Genomic DNA, 21,670 nt, shown 5'->3' with positions numbered 1-21,670 from the left:
CTTTAGCCTAAAACACAATGATGCTTCCTCTAGAACCTCCTTTAGCCTAAAACACACTGATGCTTCCTCTAGAACCTCCTTTAGCCTAAAACACACTGATGCTTCCTTTAGAACCTCCTTTAGCCTAAAACACACTGATGCTTCCTTTAGAACCTCCTTTCGTCTAAAACACACTGATGCTTCCTTTAGAACCTCCTTTAGCCTAAAACACACTGATGCTTCCTCTAGAACCTCCTTTAACCTAAAACACACTGATGCTTCCTTTAGAACCTCCTTTAGCCTAAAACACACTGATGCTTCCTTTAGAACCTCCTTTCGTCTAAAACACACTGATGCTTCCCTTAGAACCTCCTTTAGCCTAAAACACACTGATGCTTCCTTTAGAACCTCCTTTAACCTAAAACACACTGATTCTTCCTTTAGAACCTCCTTTAGCCTAAAACACACTGATTCTTCCTTTAGAACCTCCTTTAACCTAAAACACACTGATGCTTCCTTTAGAACCTCCTTTAGCCTAAAACACACTGATGCTTCCTTTAGAACCTCCTTTAACCTAAAACACACCGATGCTTCCTTTAGAACCTCCTTTAGCCTAAAACACACTGATGCTTCCTTTAGAACCTCTTTTAGCCTAAAACACACTGATGCTTCCTTTAGAACCTGCTTTCGTCTAAAACACACTGATGCTTCCTTTAGAGCCTCCTTTAGCCTAAAACACACTGATGCTTCCTTTAGAACCTCCTTTAGCCTAAAACACACTGATGCTTCCTTTAGAACCTCCTTTAACCTAAAACACACTGATGCTTCCTATAGAACCTCCTTTAGTCTAAAACACACTGATGCTTCCTTTAGAACCTCCTTTCGTCTAAAACACACTGATGCTTCCTTTAGAACCTCCTTTAGCCTAAAACACACTGATGCTTCCTTTAGAACCTCCTTTAGCCTAAAACACACTGATGCTTCCTTTAGAACCTCCTTTAACCTAAAACACACTGATTCTTCCTTTAGAACCTCCTTTAGCCTAAAACACACTGATTCTTCCTTTAGAACCTCCTTTAACCTAAAACACACTGATGCTTCCTTTAGAACCTCCTTTAGCCTAAAACACACTGATGCTTCCTTTAGAACCTCCTTTAACCTAAAACACACCGATGCTTCCTTTAGAACCTCCTTTAGCCTAAAACACACTGATGCTTCCTTTAGAACCTCTTTTAGCCTAAAACACACTGATGCTTCCTTTAGAACCTGCTTTCGTCTAAAACACACTGATGCTTCCTTTAGAGCCTCCTTTAGCCTAAAACACACTGATGCTTCCTTTAGAACCTCCTTTAGCCTAAAACACACTGATGCTTCCTTTAGAACCTCCTTTAACCTAAAACACACTGATGCTTCCTATAGAACCTCCTTTAGTCTAAAACACACTGATGCTTCCTCTAGAACCTCCTTTAGCCTAAAACACACTGATGCTTCCTCTAGAACCTCCTTTAGCCTAAAACACACTGATGCTTCCTCTAGAACCTCCTTTAGCCTAAAACACACTGATGCTTCCTTTAGAACCTCCTTTAACCTAAAACACACTGATGCTTCCTTTAGAGCCTCCTTTAGCCTAAAACACACTGATGCTTCCTTTAGAGCCTCCTTTAACCTAAAACACACTGATGCTTCCTATAGAACCTCCTTTAGTCTAAAACACACTGATGCTTCCTTTAGAACCTCCTTTAGCCTAAAACACACTGATGCTTCCTTTAGAACCTCCTTTAGCCTAAAACACACTGATGCTTCCTATAGAACCTCCTTTAGTCTAAAACACACTGATGCTTCCTTTAGAACCTCCTTTCGTCTAAAACACACTGATGCTTCCTTTAGAACCTCCTTTAGCCTAAAACACACTGATGCTTCCTTTAGAACCTCCTTTAGCCTAAAACACACTGATGCTTCCTTTAGAACCTCCTTTAACCTAAAACACACTGATTCTTCCTTTAGAACCTCCTTTAGCCTAAAACACACTGATTCTTCCTTTAGAACCTCCTTTAACCTAAAACACACTGATGCTTCCTTTAGAACCTCCTTTAGCCTAAAACACACTGATGCTTCCTTTAGAACCTCCTTTAACCTAAAACACACCGATGCTTCCTTTAGAACCTCCTTTAGCCTAAAACACACTGATGCTTCCTTTAGAACCTCTTTTAGCCTAAAACACACTGATGCTTCCTTTAGAACCTGCTTTCGTCTAAAACACACTGATGCTTCCTTTAGAGCCTCCTTTAGCCTAAAACACACTGATGCTTCCTTTAGAACCTCCTTTAGCCTAAAACACACTGATGCTTCCTTTAGAACCTCCTTTAACCTAAAACACACTGATGCTTCCTATAGAACCTCCTTTAGTCTAAAACACACTGATGCTTCCTCTAGAACCTCCTTTAGCCTAAAACACACTGATGCTTCCTCTAGAACCTCCTTTAGCCTAAAACACACTGATGCTTCCTCTAGAACCTCCTTTAGCCTAAAACACACTGATGCTTCCTTTAGAACCTCCTTTAACCTAAAACACACTGATGCTTCCTTTAGAGCCTCCTTTAGCCTAAAACACACTGATGCTTCCTTTAGAGCCTCCTTTAACCTAAAACACACTGATGCTTCCTATAGAACCTCCTTTAGTCTAAAACACACTGATGCTTCCTTTAGAACCTCCTTTAGCCTAAAACACACTGATGCTTCCTTTAGAACCTCCTTTAACCTAAAACACACTGATGCTTCCTATAGAACCTCCTTTAGTCTAAAACACACTGATGCTTCCTCTAGAACCTCCTTTAGCCTAAAACACACTGATGCTTCCTCTAGAACCTCCTTTAGCCTAAAACACACTGATGCTTCCTCTAGAACCTCCTTTAGTCTAAAACACACTGATGCTTCCTTTAGAACCTCCTTTAACCTAAAACACACTGATGCTTCCTTTAGAGCCTCCTTTAGCCTAAAACACACTGATGCTTCCTTTAGAACCTCCTTTAGCCTAAAACACACTGATGCTTCCTTTAGAACCTCCTTTAGCCTAAAACACACTGATGCTTCCTCTAGAACCTCCTTTAGTCTAAAACACACTGATGCTTCCTTTAGAACCTCCTTTAACCTAAAACACACTGATGCTTCCTTTAGAACCTCCTTTAGCCTAAAACACACTGATGCTTCCTTTAGAGCCTCCTTTAGCCTAAAACACACTGATGCTTCCTTTAGAACCTCCTTTAGCCTAAAACACACTGATGCTTCCTTTAGAACCTCCTTTAGCCTAAAACACACTGGTGCTTCCTTTAGAACCTCCGTTAGCCTAAAACCAGTGCTTCTCAAATGGTGGGGCGCGCCCCCCTGGGGGGGCGTGGTGGGGTGTCAGGAGGGGGTGTGAGGCGGGCCCGACTTTCAGTATTAGTGTCTTTATTCATGCTTGAAGGATTAAAAAAGGGCCTCCAGCCACTAGGTGGCAGCAGTGCTCAAACTAATCAACAGGCTGCCTGTTCAACCAGTAGAGTAGAAGAAGTACTACACACGAGCACCGGTGTACAGAGCTGGCGGAGGAGGAGGAGAGGTGGAGAAGTTTCTGACAGGAGTGAAAAGAAAAAAGGATGAGGCGTCAGAGGAAAAGAAAACAGGTGAGAGTAAACATAAACCTAGTAAGAGCAGGAGATATGACGATGCTACGTCGCCCTTAGGTTTACCATGAACACGTCGGAAACCAGGAAACACCCGTTTGTGTTTTATGCCTAAAAACTCTGGCAGCGGAGCATGAAACCAAATAAATGAAGACGGCACCTGGAGACCATACACCATACACCTGGAGACCATACACCATACACCTGGAGACCATACACCATACACCTGGAGACCATACACCATACACCTGGAGACCATACACCCGTTATGTCAGTAAGCCACTGGAGTTTTTTCATGGTAAACTCGATGAGTATGGCCAACAAGCCGATCATTTTGTCAGCGCGGCATCAGTAAACAAAAGAGCACTGTTAGCCTCTTACAAAGTTGCCCACCACATCGCAAGGTGCAAAAAACCTTAGCAGAAGAGCTAATCCTCCCCGCAGCATTGGACATGGTCACAATCATGCTCGGTGAGAAAAGTGCTGAGGCACTGAAGACTGTCCCTCTTTCTAATGACACGGTCGGGAGACGTATGTCTGACATTTCAGACGACCTCCAAGAACAACTAGCAGAACATCTAGCAGAACAACTAGCAGAACATCTTACTGTTTAAAGTTTTGAATGTTACTGTGTTCAGTTTTTAAAAATGCACATCCCAGTGAGTCATTTGCACTTTTTCTGTTTTGAGAATCACAATTCATAAACTAAACTTGGAAATTGCTTTAAGTTGTTCTCAGCTCATTTTCTTAATTTATTTTGATCATCAGGTGATTGTATGCAGAATGCTGGTGCCAGCCACTCATACAGTGGTTTATACAGATAAATAAATAAATATAATCAGGTTCTCAATGGTAGTACAATTCGGGGGGGGGGGGGCTGAAAAAAATTCTGTGTTCTAGGGGGGCATGACAGAAAATAATTGAGAACCACTGCTCTAACCAAAGTCTCTGCACTCTAGCCTCCAATACACACCCATGTTAAACTCCTAAATCGATTCGAAACTTGAAGGCTCGCAGTTTAAAACTGGTGATGGATAGAAAAAAGACGGTGACACTTCTGAAAAGATGACAAGAGTGGCAACGTTTTGTGAGTTACACCACGTTTCTAGCTGAAAGTTTGACCAAGCTGTTGGGGTTCAAAGTTGAAGGAGTTCACATTTTCTTCTACATCCACTTCCATGTTAAATTGAATTTGAAAAAGGTTAAATATTTTAAAAAGCTGAAAAGATAAAAAAAAAAAAAATTGAAGAAGTTTACAAAAAAGTTGAAAAAGGTGAACAGTTTAAAAGTTGAATGGTTGAAATCGGTTAAGATTTGAATAAGTTATAGGTAGTTAAAAGTTGAAAATGTCTCCATCCGTTAACATTGTAAAAAAATTGCACAAATGAGATTTGAAAAAGTTGAAACATAGCCATTCCTTCTCAGATACTCTCCTTTTATCTCCTTTGATCTCCATGAGGAGCTGAATTGAATCCACAGGAGGTAATGAGACATCGATGGACTCTGCTGCTCTCTGATTATGTAACTAAACACACCTGTGAGCTACAAGCTTTAAATACTGGAGTTTTAATCACAGCAGGAGGTCATAACTCAAGGGTTTTGGTCCAGAAGGATCTGCAGATGAACTTCATCCACAACTGATTGTTCTGAGAGAGCGAACGCTCCGGCGACTTGCCCCGCACTCGAGAGCGCTCCTCAAACTCAGACCTGTTCCATGGCCCTGGTACCCCGACGGAAGGGTAGCAGAAAAGCGGCCACCTTTGGAGCATACAAACTCCAAGCTGGTCCTGACTTGAAGTGTAGAAATCCCCTAAACCTGCAGCTTTATAACAATCACTGGAGTCCTTTAGGCTCTTCACATATCGGCTCGTTGGTCTAGAAGTATGATTCTCGCTTCGGGTGCGAGAGGTCCCGGGTTCAATTCCCGGACGAGCCCATTGGTCATCAATCATGATTCTTTGTGTTAAATTTCAAAAGAGGCTGTGTGTACGACCCTCCTCATATATTGACTTTCACTGAACCCCAGAAGTGTTTTGTGTGGCGGCCATAGTAAGGACTGTTTATTTTTTTGTTTCATATTATTCAACATGATAATATATATGTGAGCTAATGTGTGCTATATGAAGATATTTCAATAAAGTATTAGTAATAGTAGCAGAAAAAGCAGCAGAAAATAATATTAATAGTGAAAAAGCATCAATAAACTACCAACTAGAGCTACACTGGGTAGAGCGCAGATCTTCAGCAAAGCCACATTTGTTTCTAGAACAGAGTTAGAATCACTGGCATGATATCTATTAGCTCATCTCAATAATAACTAGGTAGACCAGGAAGTTACAAGACTGAGCAGGGAGCATCTCCATGGTAACAGATACTGATCTCCTTGATCAGCATCTGGAGCAGGAAGAGCGCCCCCTGATGGTGGAAGGAAAAGCTTACAACATGGTTTTCCCAGGGGTCTCCCATCCAAGTACTAACCAGGCCTGATACTGCTTAGCTTCTGAGATCAAAGGAGATCTGGGGTGTTCAGGGTGGTACGGCCATAAGAACCAGTGTCTGGAAGAAACGATCTTTTTATAGGGAAAATACTGTAATCTGAGTCCACTGAGCTCTGCAGTTGAATCACATGATGATTCAACTCTGATGGTGGGAACATGTCAACATGAGAGCATTGGTGGTTCAGTGGTAGAATTCTGCCACGCGGGCGGCCCGGGTTCAATTCCCGGCCAATGCAGCTCTTTTTAGGAATCATCAATAATTTTCAGGTTAAACTAACCTGCCTTGTCTGAATAAATTCAACCAGGAACAGAACAACCATTAGTCATGTTTACAGGCCTCGTTGGCGCAGTAGGCAGCGCGTCAGTCTCATAATCTGAAGGTCGTGAGTTCTAGCCTCACAACAGGGCAACAGGTTTAGCTAATTTGCTCAGTGTTGAACAAGAACAGTAGAAAGTCTGATCACTTTCAAAAACCACAGACAATCCAGTGATTTCAGTCAAATGTATCACTGAATGTATTAATTCAGTATCAACATTATTGACACATTTCAAAGCAGGAAGAATAGTAAAAGTACAAATGGTGGTATTCAACAGTAAACATCAAGAGGCTGAGAAAAAGCGTCTTGTCATGCAGGGTAAGTAACCACAACCACTGCATGAATGATTGAGACCAAAGAGAAGCAGAATGTTCAGCATCTTAGCAAGTTTTCCTGGAGAAAGATTCTTTCCTGAACGGTTCCATTATTTCTTGCAATAGTGATTGTTGGTCAGTATTTGTGAGACTCACAACAAAGACACTTTGGAGGTTTATTCCAGGTTGATTTCAGACGAGCCTGATTGACAACAAATGCCACAGTAAATGTGTTTTCAGTGTAAATTCAACTCTAAAAAGATCATTCCTTCCTGTTGCTGTTGCTTACGGCCATACCACCCTGAACACACCTGATCTCATCTGATCCTGGAAGCTAAGCAGGGTAGGGCCTGGTCAGGACTTAGATGGGAACAGCTCATGACCCCCCAAGTCCCTGTTGCTGGTCTTGGGGTTGAGCAGAATCCTGGATCAGAGGATTTTATGGGCTTGTGCCACCTGCTGGCCAGTTAATGTCACAACACTTTCTTTTAATGTAATTCCAGCTCATTGAAGGAGATTTATTATGTATTCATTCAGGACAATATAATTCCTGGGATTGATTTCATCCCTTTAACAATATATTCTGAAGTCTTACATCTTAATGGAGAAGGCCAGAGGATTCCAATTTACCAGTCACATTTGATCTCCAACAGATCAGAACTTTTGTAACTCAAGACAGATTCTTTTCAGGTCTTGTTCTCCTATTATGTGATTGTCTTTAAGATCTGTCTGGAGACACTGTTTTCACACTCACTACATTTTTACTGACAATAACACACATTTTAAATGCCAACAACATTTTATTAAGTGTATTTAGTATACTGAAACCATTATGTATTAACACAAACATTTAGTGTTTTGATATGAAATAATAACTACTATGAATTTACAAATACAATATAACAATAGTTAACAATGTAAAAGATTTACTGTTTAACATTACATTTGTTAATGTCAGAAAATGTGAAGGCAAATTTACAAATAACAAACATAAATACAACGATGTAATGCAAGACAAGTCACAACTATTTAACAATATACATATATAGACTTTTCATTTTCTACAAACACACCAAATGGAGGTGTTAATCATTCCTCCTCTTCTCCACCACAGTTTTAAAATGTTCACAGCTGGTGTACACCACACCCTCAAAACCAGGCGTGGTGGATTTTCTTGTTGTTGGGCAAAAGGTAAACATCTTCTGGTTTCCACGTACTTCTTCTTTTGATGGCGTGTACCTTTTGCGCAGGCCACCACACTGCGGTACTCGGCACGCCACACAGGGTTTGTTAGATTCCTTTGGCATGACGGTCTTGACGATGGGTGCAGGGGGGGGGGGGGGGGACAAACACCTGACTGCTGGACGGCCCAGCAAACTGAATAGACGGTGCCCGAGGCTGTGCTGGGACCACCAGCAGTATTGGTGCTGCTGAGACGGAGGTGGGGTGTGGGAGGTGGTCCTGGTGGCCTTGGGCTGGATGGTCCACTTTGAAGGTCCTGCCACCGGCTCTGGTTCCTCAGGCTCCTCAAAGTCCAATCTGCAAATACACAATAGACCATGAGGATTCAGGGACGAGGATTAGCCATTTAACATCATTCAGAAGTAAAAAACATGCTCCCTGCCAAAGAGCACCTCGGCCTGCCGGTTCATGCGCTGGATCTGCCGGGCCTCCATGCACGTCGTGTGGCGCCCCTGGACACCAGCAACCTGGAGGGATTCCACTCGGCTGTTTCACTGAACAGCAAACGCAATCAGGTACACCTGAGAAACACATGAAGAATAAAATATCTTATGTGTATCTGATGAATAATTTAAAACCAAATGGTGTAATGGTTAGCACTCTGGACTCTGAATCCAGTGATCTGAGTTCTAATCTCAGTGGAACCTGACTTTTCATGAACAAAAACACAATGTGAGTAGATCTCTATCCTGCACTGAGTGCAAACACTGAAAATAACCACTGACAGCAATAATGACTCACAAGTAGTGATGCTCAATGAAGCCTCATGAACCACTTCTTTATTTTCTCACCACCAGATGGCACTGTTGGTTTGAAGGTTGACACTGAAGGACTGAAGCAGTGGAGTGTGTTTTAAACAGTGGTGTGCAGTCAGGGGCAGCAGGTCTAGCACTGCTAGCCCTGTCAAAAATGATTTTTCTTTTTTTTTTAATAATAAATAAAAAGTGATTCTGAAATCAGTGTCTGGAATCAATTAGTGACTTTAGCAACTTTATCCAGAAGACGACTGGTTCTATTGTGTGGAGGTCAAATCTCCTATGTCCTCTGAACACATCACAGCTCCTTTCCTCTGCTGGGGCTAGCATTAGCTTCATTGCTAACCTCTGATGGAAGCTGGACGCTGCTATTGGGTTAAAATGTTGAGTGACAGTATCATCAGCCAATCAGATTCTGATGTGTTATTGACAGAACGCTTTAGGGCCAGCAGAGTTTCTAGTGCTGTTCTGGGTGTGGTCATTGAAATGAGCTTGTCTGATTGGCTCATGGGCAGGTGGTGATGACTCTGTTATTATCTGCTACTCTGGAGTGATGGAGGCTGATTTAACATCAAGGTCCATGATACGATTGAAGATCTGCTTTGGGGAACTTTTTCAAGGTTTTTTACAGAAAAAAAGTAAATTGTGAGTAGAAGAAGACCGACACAGAAATGATGAGCGAACTCAGACCAACAAAGTCTTTGTGCAGCATTTTACAGCAGGATGATTTAATCTACAAGTGATGGTGATGCTAGTTTGTTTTTGACTTTCTCTGGATTAGATTGGTGCTGCTGTTGGCAGTTGGTGGTGTTTTTGATTGTAAAGTGGTGTTTCCCATACAATGGTGCACACAGACAAAGTGTGCATGCATGACAGTCGTGGGGAGGGGGGTATTTTGTTACTGCTGGCCCTGACTGAAACTACTGGTTTTAAATGTTTGTTAAAGAGACAGCGCCATCAGAAAGTAAAGACAGTGTTGCATGAAGCTTCATGTGGCCAGTATGGGGATTGAACCCATGACCTTGGTGTTATTAGCACCACACTCTGACCAACTGAGCTAACCGGCCCACTTTGGTGAAAACAATTTGTATGTGACTTTAACTGTTTTCTATACAACAGCAAAACAAGATGTGAGCTTTTATTGTTTAGTGTAACGTAACAATCTTGAAAATATCTCCACTTCTAGTGGCGGCGTTCTCCTCCTTTCCTGAAGGACTTCATGTTTCACTCCAGCAGTTCTGATCCATCTGGAGCTTTATTTTCTTTTTAATTCCACATGGTGTCTGACTTCGGATGAGAAGGTTGAGGGTTCAAGTCCCTTCATGGTTAGAAAAATCCATCATGAAGTGTGTGAAGTACCACTAGAGAGCCTCACCATGGTTTCACCACATTTACTGGACTTCTGATGGAAAAGCTGCTTCTGCTCACCTCACAGTCATTCTGTCCTAAACTGCCCACATGTAGAAGTCATAGCACACTATTCCTTTAAGTTTTGATGTGCTTTTTACATCCATGCGCCCAAGCTAGCATGCCAGCATATTATTTTTAACATGCTAATATGTATGGGAGCTAACGTGTGCTATGTAAGTCAATGTGTACTGTGTGAAGACGTTTTCAAAAAGTATTAATAATAGTCAAAAAAACTGTCAAGAAAATAAGAGTAACAGTGAAAAAGTATCAATAAATTACCAACTAGAGCTACGAGCTACACTCGGTAGAGCGAAGCTCTTCACCAATGCCACATTTCTTTAAGGAACCAAGGTAGCATTGCTAGCATGATAGCCATTAGGTTATCTTAATGCTAACTGGGTAGGCCAGGAAGCTATAACACTGAGCCACGAGCTCCTCACGGCTTCCTGCAGCCAAATGACATCATTTTAGCCGCCACGCCCCTCAGTGCAGTCCTGTTCACGTGGACATCACCGCTCCGTGTGCCTCCCAATTCTTCTGACTACACGGACGGAGACGTGAGGAAAAAAAGGTGGAGCTGAAGAGGAGGAAGACTGAAGACTTGGTTCTAAAGACACAAAAAGCATCAAGCTGCACATCCACACTGAAAACACAAGATGTGCCTCGTCAATATTTTTGCATCTCAATCAACCCGTTGATCACTTTGACACTAAATCCTGAAAGAAAAGATGAAAAGGAAGAGCAAAAGTCCTGGAGGAGGTGGAGGTGATATTATTTGGTGTCACAGAATCACAAAGCTGTATAGAGTGTGGTTGGGGGTTCAGCTAATGACAATTAAGGAAGACCCTCCCTTTGACCCTTGCACAATGAGGCAGCTCTGAGGCAGCTCTGCTCTGTCACATGGCATCATGGGAGAAAGTATAATACAACTCCTTTGAAGGTTCATGAACACACATGGATGTTTAAACATGCCCTGCTGTCAGAAGTGGGATTTGAACCCACGCCTCCAGAAGAGACTGCGACCTGAACGCAGCGCCTTGGACCTCTCGGCCATTCTGACCTAAAAACACCCAGGTCACGTGTAGCCGAGGACGTTCTGGGTTCTCTAGTTCATCTCATCTCACACCTTCAGAGACAGTGGTGTCCTCAAGAACAAAATGGTAGGATTGACATCTGAAGCTCTCTCTTATGAGTCTTCCAGTGGAGAGGTCACCACTGTGGAGCAGGGGTGTCAAAAGCCCCTTTTCCACTGCACAAAAAGTACTGGGATAGAACGGTATAGTCTGTTACGGTTCACGTTTCCACCGCAGGAATTTGTGATTTTCCTCTCCGTCGGGGTACCAGGACCATGGAACGGGTCTGAGTTTGAGGAGCTGATTGGTCAGTAGTTTACTACACGCCCTCTATATTTTAATATGTAAGCTGGATGAATCCTCTGTTGTCAGTGTGGTCAGCTTTGCACTGGTTTTTATTTTGTTTTGTTTTTTTTCCTTTTCTTTTCTTTGCTACTCAACTTTCATGTTGGTCATGAAAGAGCAGATGTGAGGCAGGGGGAGACCGGGGTTCAGGACTTTGCATCACGTTGGAGCTTTCTGTTAGCAGCATAGCGTCAGCGTGCCGAGTCTGTCTTTGCATCGCGTCGGTGGTTTCTGTTCAAACGCGATGCTGCAGCGGTCAGTGTTCTGTTCAATGGTGGTCAGCGCTACTGCATCACCGCTGCGTCGCCGTGGCTAGTTATTTCTAGCTGCTGAAAGTAACTAAAAAAGTAAGTTCTAATCTAATTTAGTTACTTTTAAAAACAAGTAATTAGTAAAGTAATTGGGTTACTTTTAAAGGAGTAACTAGTAATCAGTATTCAGATTAGTTTTTCAAGGTAACTGTGGCAACACTGCTCAGTTCTCATGTTTGGTTTTTAAAACACCTTCGGTGCTTAAAACAAGAAAATTCCAGATGAAATAGTATGTCTGCCTCTCCTTTGTTCTTAGTGTCTCCATGGTAACAGATGCTGTTCTACTTTAATCTCCTTTCATCTCTTCCATGAGGAGCCTCTCCCATCACTTTGTATGGGACATTGATTTGTTGGTTTTTTCAATTGTGTTTGGAAGCAGTTATGTGAATCATTAACAAAAGTCATAACAACGTCTTCCTGATGTTCTTTTTGTGTCTGTGCTCCTGCAGTGCAGGACGAGTTATTCAGTAAAAAACTGAGACGCTGTCACATGGTGAAGGGGCGGAGCCACGCCGTACTGCACCTTACAGACCATTTCCTGTTTCATGTAGACACCTGCACACAAAGCTGTTAAATACAGAAAGTAGCAACGTGGCTCCTTGTAGCACAACAGAGCCACTATGAGCCACGTATAGTGCTAACCCCCTTTTAGCACCAGTGTTTATGAGTTCATCATGAAACCCTGATTTGACCCTTCATCAGTTACTAAGGCCACATTTAGAAATAAATACATAAAGAGCTTTTTCTACAATCATTCATTGCTACAATAAATGGAGCAGTTTTTTTCTCAGGGTTTCCAATGGGAGTTTTGGTTTGATCTCTACGACATTCCTAGAGAGATCACACCATGGCTGTGGAGGACATTGGTCATTTTAGTGACTGGAGGTGGCGCTAGAGAGCACATTGTTATATAATTAAAGGTTCATTGAATTAATGTTGTGAGGCACTGCTGGGATTTGAACCCAGGACCTACTGTTTACTAGACAGGCACTTTGACCAGCTAAGCCACAGCACCTCCTGCAGGGCATTTTTAGTGCTGCTTTACCTGGTGTCAGATGTACTGCAAACACATCTTTACATTTGATCACAGTCTGAAAAAGATGTAGAAAAAAACACATTACAGTTTTCATTACAGACTGTAGATTCAGACGGTCTGCTGAGGATCAGAGGCAGACTGAAGCTAGCTGATCTAAGTGACAAAGAAAAGCATCCAATCATTCTTCCAGGTAATCACCATGTGTCATCAGACACTCTCCTTTGATCTCCATGAGAAGCCTCTCTCATCTGAATTGAATCCACAGGAGGTAATGAGACATTGATGGACTCTGCTGCTCTCTGATTATGTAACTAAACACACCTGTGAGCTACAAGCTTTAAATACTGGAGTTTCAATCACAGCAGGAGGTCATAACTCAAGGGTTTTGGTCCAGAAGTATCAAATCATTTCTATGAGTTCAGGTGTCTTTAAGGAAGCCTGACTGGTGGACAGAATGACAACATTGCTGGATTCAAATGTTTGTCACTGACATTGTTTGAAAGCTGTAAGTCGTCACAAGAGCTTTTGAAATGTTGTGCTGAGTGGTTCAGGCCATGTACTTGAAATCCATTGGGTTCAAATCCTGCCGACAACACTTCCCAACAAGGAGTGAGTCACATTGTCACGTTGTCGACACCTCACCCTGTGAGGACGTTCCCTCTGACCAAGTTCTTCCAAAGCTTCTTCAACTTGTGGATAAAGCAAGAGAAGCAAGTTTTGTTGTGAAGGAGAAGTTTCACTAAACCTCAGCAGGGATTTTCTCTTCCCAGTGAGAAAACAAGGCCTGTAAGAAAGTGTAAGTCCAGTGAAATAGAAAGTACAGAGCCTTACCTTACTGTCAGCCTCGTTGACTTGTTGTCTCCTCTGGCCTCAGCTGCACCTCGACACCCTGTCCATGAAAATCACCAACAGAAGGCTGACAAGTTGAAGCTCACATTGTGTTGAACTTGTGTCTATTTTTCAGCAGCTGTTGCTTGATTGTCCTTCTCTCCTCCGAACAATGAATCCAAGTGCTATTGTTTCTTTTAAAATGAGGCTTTCTGCAATATCAGCTGTTCTTGTGATGATGTCATGGTTCTGAAAGAGTTCTGGTTCTGCTCCTGTTTCCATAGAAACTGTGGATGTAGCTTCTAAATAGTTTCCACAATGTGAGCAAGTCACAGTCAACCGTGGTCCTGAAGGTCTTCAGTGGAGGATTTTACACTCGTCCCTCATCACTACAGAACAAGTAGCCTGATGTCTGCTTTTCCTGTCAAATCGCGTCCCTGCATCACATGACTTCTCAGCAAATTAGGTCTTTCTGCGTCCTGTTCTATTCAGCTTTGTAGGTCAATTAATATGCAAGATGTACTCAATAATCTTCCTCATCTGATTGTATCGAACGTGTATTATTTTTAACCCAGCAACCAATGACAGATCGAGCGCAAGTTCACATTGGAAATGTATTTGTCAGCCAGCTCCCGCTCCCCACCCCTCCCCCTGCTCCAGAGAGTCAGATACTCAGTGAGAGTCAGTCTGTTTACAGTAGCTGCAGCCGAGAACTTCGCCCAGTTTGTAGCATTGGTAGTTTCCTGCTGTAAAATGCTGCACAAAGCCTTTGTTGGTCTGAGTTCACTCATCATTTCTGTGTCGGTCTTCTTCTACTCACAATTTACATTTTTTCTGTAAACAGGCACCTTGAAAAAGTTCCCCAAAGCAGATCTTCAATCGCATCATGATCTTGATGTTAAATCAGCCTCCATCACTCCAGAGTAGCAGATAATGACAGAGTCATCACCTCCTGCCCATGAGCCAATCAGACAAGCTCATTTCAATGACCACACCCAGACCAGCACTAGAAACTCTGCTGGCCCTAAAGCGTTCTGTCAATAACACATCAGAATCTGATTGGCTGATGATACTGTCACTCAACATTTTAACCCAATAGCAGGTCCAGCTTCCATCAGAGGTTAGCAATGAAGCTACTGCTAGCCCCAGCAGAGGAAAGGAGCTGTGATGTGTTCAGAGGACATAGGAGATTTGAGCTCCACACAATAGAACCAGTCGTCTTCTGGATAAAGTTGCTAAAGTCACTAATTAATTCCAGACACAGATTTCAGAATCACTTTTTAAATGTAGAAAAAAGAAAAATGATTTTTGACAGGGCGAGCACACCACTGAAAGCACACCACTGTGTCTAAATATACTTCAGTAAAACTTGGTCCCTATGTATGATATATATATATATATATATATATATATATATATATATATATATATATATATATATATATATATATATATATATATATATATATATATATATATATTTGGGACATGATCATACAAGTTTCAGGGTTATTCAGACACCGGGACAAACAATCTTTAACGACAGCTGCACCGGGAGGGAAGCGTCGCTGGCAGCAGTTAGCAACAAGTTGCTAGTCCTTTTCATTTGATTACGGTAACAAGTCTTAACTTCTCTGTTGATATCCACGGAAAAATAGCTGCAGGTAAGAAGGAGCAGCAAGGATCTTCAAAGACAGAGCCGACACCATGATTGGTTCTGATGATGTCACGCCGTGCAGCTCCATGATTGGTCGTTGAAGACACTGTCTCCTGATTGGTTGAACGAAAGATGATCCGGGACTGCAATTTGCTCGCGGGGACATTTGATTGGAAGTTGAAAGATAGAGCAAGAATCGTGATTGGTTTTGATAAGATGATGCTCCAAATGTAATTGGCCTCGGCGGGACTTTTTTCTACCAAATGTCGCGTAGCGGAACCTTTCGTAATGTCTGGACTATCAGCTGCTACTTTTTTCACACTCTTTAAACTCAGCGGTTTAAACAATGATGCTAATTTATGGATTTTTAAAGGTAAACGAGCTTCATGTCAAAGATAATGGATGATGCGTTTAGGTGCATCACGTAACTCTGAACTCTGTGGCTGCGCTCCAGGCTGACCAATCCTCTCCTCACAATCACAACCAGCAAATACTTTATGACCTGAGATGAAACCCTCAGTGTTTGTGTATTTTTGCAGTAATTCACTTGCCCTCCCTCCCTCCCTCTCTTTCCCTCCAGTCCAGTCCGTCACCCACCATGGAAGCAGTGTTTAAAACTTGTTTATTTTTAAAAAAGAAGAAGAAAAAACCTGCAATCCCACAGTGAAATTCATGCCCTGTTACAACGTGGACACATGTACTGATAGACAAGTGTTTGTACTGTATATGTACAAAAATATATATTCTTTTTAAATCTGGTGGGTGCAGCTTATGTTCATTTATTAAAAACAGTGTACACTGTACTGTCTGTGGTCCATATTGACGTGATCATCGACAACATCAACATCTTTCACAATTACACACTTAAATCACGCAGTACGTTATATTACTGTATATTACTGTACAGGCAGAACATTTCCTAAAAACTCAAATCAATTAGTTTTCAGCAAACTGCACCATGATCCTGTCCTGTCAATTCCTCCATGACCCAGGTTCCTCCATGTCAGTTTTCAAATGGACTCACTGCAGCTTTTTTCACAATCACACTGAAATCACACTGAATTGAAGTATTGCTGTCACGGCAGATTTTTAAAAACTCCCTAAAAAATCTACTTGTTTTCAGAAAACTGCACCACATTCTGGTTCTACATGACCCCAGGTTCCTCTGGGTCAGTTTTCAAATGGACTCACGGCAGCTTTTTTCACAATTACGTGCTTAAATTACACCCAATACATGTAATGATGTACAGCCTGATTAAAAAAAGAAAAAAAAGTCTGTACGCCACTGAATATGATGTTTTGGTCCATATTGAGACAGAGACTGACGGCAGGTCACCAAGAGGAGGACCAACACTTCAAGCTGCTCCAGGCTCAGAGGCTCAGCGTGTTTTGTTGAGCTGCTGCTGCCCCCTGTTGACGTCTGTGTGACGGTGCAGATCACTCAGTGTGACCAACACACAGCGAGGATTCATTTCACTTTCAAGACACAATGAGACGTGACTGGAACACCAACGGTCTCTGTCCATGCTCTGTCCACTCTCTGTGCTGTGGACACATCCTCAGGTGATGGAGGTGAAGGTGGAGAACAGCTTGATGGAGTGTTGACCAGCTCCTGCTCCACTTTACACAAGCTGGAAAAGTCCCACACACACCAGGTCCCTCTTTGAAGGTTCCAGAGTCTCATTGTCCTCTGAAGGACACTTGTTAAGGTCCAACATGAAGGAACGGGATTCAAACCTCAACAAAGAATTTAGACTAACAACAAAACATCTCTACAGCTTCCAATGAACCAACACATGAAGAGGAGGAGGAGGAGGAGGAGGGGGAGGAGGAAGACAAGAGGAGGAGGAGGAGGAAGAGAAGAGGAGGAAGAGGAGGAGGAGGAGGAACAGGAGGAGGAGGAAGAGGGGTAAGAGGAGGAGGAGGAGGAGGAGGAAGAGAAGAGGAGGAAGAGAAGAGGAGGATGACGAGGAGGAGGAGGAGGAGGAGGAAGAGGAGGACGAGGAGGAAGAGGAAGAGGAGGAGGAGGAAGAGCAGGAAGAGGAAGAAGAGGAGGAAGAGGAAGAGGAGGAGGAAGAAGAGGAGGAGGAGGAGGAGGAGGAGCAGCAGGAGGAGGAGGAGGACGAGGAGGACGAGGAGGATGAGGAGGAGAGGAGCAGGAGGAGGAGGAGGAGGAGGAGGAGGAGGAGCAGCAGGAGGAGGAGGAGGACGAGGAGGACGAGGAGGATGAGGAGGAGAGGAGCAGGAGGAGAAGGAGGAAGAGGAAGAGGAGGAGAAGCAGGAGGAGGAGGATGAGCAGGAGGAGGAGGAAGAGCAGGAGGAGCAGGAGGAACCCTGGTTCGATGCTGGACTCTCTCAGCTCTTCACACTGCACCACTGACACTCATCAGATCTTCTGGTGGTTCCTCTGTCGCTCACTGCTGGATGAAGCTCTGCTGTCCTCAGTGGACCTTCAGGACACACAGTGTCCTCTCTGCTGTCCTCAGTGGACCTTCAGGACACACAGCGTCCTCTCTGCTCTCAGTCCCTCCACCTGCAGAGAGAAGAGAGGACAGAGGACATGAGGACAGTCTCTGAGGAGCAGCAGGACTTCAGTCCTGTCCACAGCAGCAGCTCAGAGCTCATGAAGGACCACCACTGTCAGACCAACACAACCAGCCTGTGGCTCCTCTGATTGGCTGACTGTGTCCTCTGCTGTCCAATCCTGAAGCTGCTCAGCGTTGTCCTCTCACAGCCTCACTGAGACGTCCAACACTGGATCTTTGTTCTCACACTAACTGTGTTTAGTAGAAACCTGCTGGAAGCAGCAGGGACTCACTCCAACATCAACTGACCTGAGAGTCTGTAGGCTGCAGTCTGGACTCTTCTGAAGACCAACCAGCTGCTCCACATCTGGATCCTGAAGGTTGTTGTAACGCAGGTCGAGCTCCTTCAGGTGGGAGGGGTTGGACTTCAGAGCTGAGGCCAGACAAGAACAGCTGATCTTTGACAACCAGCATCTCATCAACCTGAATAAAGAGAGAAAGCATGAGAATGAATGAGGAGAACCAATCAGATGTGTTGATGGAGAAATGAGCAGCTCCTCATTACTGAGTCCTGATCAATGAGCTGTTCTGTTGTTGTGGATCTTCATCATCACCCTCATCATCCTCATGTCAGCACAACCTTCACACTCCTCCTCATGTCCACACACATCAGTAAGAAGCTGCTGAGCTCAGTCCATCTCTCACTGCAGGACCAGAGTCTCACATCACTAACATTCCTCCTTCTACAACAGTAACAGACAGTCAACTGACCTCAGAGTCTCCAGACTACAGAGTGGACTCTCCAGAAAACCACACAGCTGCTCAACTCCTGAACCCTGCAGCTGGTTCTCACTCAGGTCCAGATGTTTCAGATGTTTCAGGAGGGAGGGGTTGGACTTCAGAGCTGAGGCCACAGAAGAACAGCTGATCTCTGACAACCTGCAGTAACTCAACCTGAATAAAGAGAGAAAGAAGTGAGATTAGAGGACAAAGTGTGATGTTGAAGTCATTGAGAGTGAAGAAGTTTTTCATTATTTAGGTGTTTGTTGGGTTGTTTAGTTTGATATAATTTCATTCTAAAATAGTTGTTTAACTCCACAGTTCAGTTACAAAAAGCCTTTAATTTGTAGTGTGTGATTTACTGTAAATAAATATTTGTTTGCTTTTTAAAGGTCTTTAAGTAACTGTGTGAATATTTCTCATGGTCTTATAATAAGAAGGGTCATTTGAGTGTCGCCCCCTACTGGTAAACCTTGGTGGTAACTAGCTGCTCACCAACCCGACCCCCCCAGCCTTTAAGTCACAGCTCCTCTAATTCAATTCAGACAATAATACTTTAGAGAGCTGGGCTGCTACATGAGCTGAAATGAGCAGCTGATCATATTCAGAAGAGACTGATCACACTGATCCTTGTTGTTCATTTCTTCTTCTGAAGAAGGTTGGAGCCCCGAGGAAGTGAAAGAAGAAGGAGCTTATTATTGTCACTGATGTGATCTTTGTTCTTCTGGAGAGCTGAATTGATGTGACAGCAAACAGAAGCAGTGTCCAGTGGAGGACAAGTCAACAGCCAAGCTTACTGGACATCAAGACAACAAGTCCAGTTTAACTGCACCTACAGTTTATTTGAAGGTGTGAACATTTATTTTGAAGGGGTGTTTGCTTTTGTCTCTTCCTGGTGAGCCGTCAGCAGAATGTGTTGCTGGGCTGTTTTCCTCTGTGTTTCTGTACACACCCCCGGGGCTCGCCGACCACCATCTTCTCTGTGCACAGAACGGAAAATCACCCCCCGGCGCTCACAACGCAGACGCTGGGGGGAGGGGGGGTCTGTGTGGACTATGGTATTGAATCCTGGCGGCGCCACTGATTGGAGGAGCCTCAAAGCTGCACAGAGGCAGCTGCATATTAAATCCTGCAGCCGAGACAAACGCCAGCTCAACCTGTCTGCCTCTTTGTTTCCTGCTACAGGATTTTATGTCACCCTCCATGACACACACTGGGTCAGGGGGGCAACAATGGCAGAGTGAGTGAGAGTTTGGAGCTCCAGCTGGGAGATCAGTGACTCTTCATCCAGGAGAGATCAGCCTGCTTTGAAAGCTGAAGGTGAACATGGAGCCTGTCAGAGCTGGACAGTGAATTGTCCAGTGCAGCACCTTGTTCTTCTACCAAGCTTTGAAATGTGGAGCTCCACACGGCTCTGCCACAGTCACAGGACTAAAGTCTCAGTTTCTCATGGAGATCCTCAGTGTGGATCATCTCATATCAGCCTGATGTCTGACCTTTAGTGGAACACAACTTTCACTGCACACAAACTCATACATGGAGTCTGACCTCAGAGTCTCCAGACTACAGAGTGGACTCTCCAGAAAACCACACAGCTGCTCAACTCCTGAATCCTGCAGCTGGTTCTCACTCAGGTCCAGATGTTTCAGATGTTTTAGGAGGGAGGGGTTGGACTTCAGAGCTGAGGCCACAGAAGAACAGCTGCTCTCTGACAACCTGCAGTTCATCAACCTGAATAAAGAGAGAAAGAAGTGAGATTAGAGGACAAAGTGTGATGTTGAAGTCATTGAGAGTGAAGAAGGTTCAGACTGGAAGAGTTTAGAAATGTAAAGTCCAAACAGCTGAAGGACCAGGAGGAGAAGAGTCTCATCAACATGCTGATCACTAACATGCTGCAAAGCTCAGTCCACCTCTGTCCTCCAACATCTGGATCCTCCTCAACTCCTCTCAGTGGTTGGACTTAACAGATTCTCCCTCCAGACAGTGAACTGACCTCAGAGTCTCCAGGTTACAGTTTGGACTCTTCAGTCCAGCACACAGAAACTTCACTGATGACTCCTTCAGGAGGTTGAAACTCAAGTCCAGATGTTTGAGATGGGAGGAGTCAGGCTTCAGAGCCGAGGAGATCACTTCACAGTCAGAGAGTTCACATGAGTTCACATTACCCCTATCCTTGCATCTTTGCACTGGCTCCCTGTTAATTTTAGAATTGATTTTAAAAGTTTGTTGTTTGTTTTTAAAGCTTTGAATGGACTGGCCCCTCAGTACATTACAGAGCTCATCAAAATTTATCAACCCCCCCGCGCTCTGAGGTCTGAGGGCCAGCTCCAGCTCGTGGGTCCTAAGACCAAGTGTAGAACCATAGGGGACAGAGCGTTCTCCGTTGTCGGCCCTAAGCTGTGGAACGTTCTGCCCCTCCACGTCCCAACAGCCCCCACTTTGGACTGTTTTAAATCACGTTTAAAAACCCACTTTTGTTCTCAGGCTTTTAACGCCACGTGAGTCGTGTGGTCCCCTGTGTCTTTTACTTATTGTTTTATTTATTGTTCTCATTTATTTTATTGCTTTTATAAGCGTCTTTATTTTTCTATTTATTCTTTTGAATTGTTTTATTCTTATTTGTAGTTTCTTAATGTGTTTGTAGTTTTTCATCTGTTTTTATTTTTTGGTTTTATACTTATTTAGTGTTGGACTGTTTAGTTTTATGTGCAGTATGTGAAGCACTTTGTAATCGCTTCGTTTTTAAAATGTGCTATATAAATAAAGTGGATTGGATTGGATTGGATTGGAAGAAAGACTGTAATGAGACACAGAGAGGACAGACCAAGTCACTCTAACGGTGCGTTCAGGTGACACAAAAGAATTGGAACCAAGAAATGTCAACAATAAATGATATCATTGCAACAATAGCAACTGCAGAGGTGTAATTTTTTTTTTC

At 43.4% G+C, this 21,670-nt stretch overlaps 2 protein-coding genes across 19 annotated transcripts in view; one reads left to right on the top strand and one right to left on the bottom strand.

Annotated features, from left to right (window-relative positions):
• The window catches only part of LOC308147501 (NACHT, LRR and PYD domains-containing protein 3-like), an 835,749-nt gene that overhangs the window by 499,390 nt on the left and 314,689 nt on the right, over positions 1–21,670 (top strand). The gene's annotated exons all lie outside the window — the stretch shown is intronic.
• The window catches only part of LOC308147500 (uncharacterized protein), a 1,504,609-nt gene that overhangs the window by 1,455,482 nt on the left and 27,457 nt on the right, over positions 1–21,670 (bottom strand). The window contains 1 exon segment of the mRNA XM_080519675.1: positions 18,724–18,906. Coding sequence (XP_080375801.1) covers positions 18,724–18,906 — 183 coding nt within the window.

The sequence above is a fragment of the Blennius ocellaris genome (assembly GCF_963422515.1).
Source record: "Blennius ocellaris genome assembly, chromosome: 24".
Taxonomy (NCBI): domain Eukaryota; kingdom Metazoa; phylum Chordata; class Actinopteri; order Blenniiformes; family Blenniidae; genus Blennius; species Blennius ocellaris.
The sequence above is the reverse complement of the archived record's forward strand: the minus strand, read 5'-3'. Positions and strand labels throughout refer to the sequence as shown.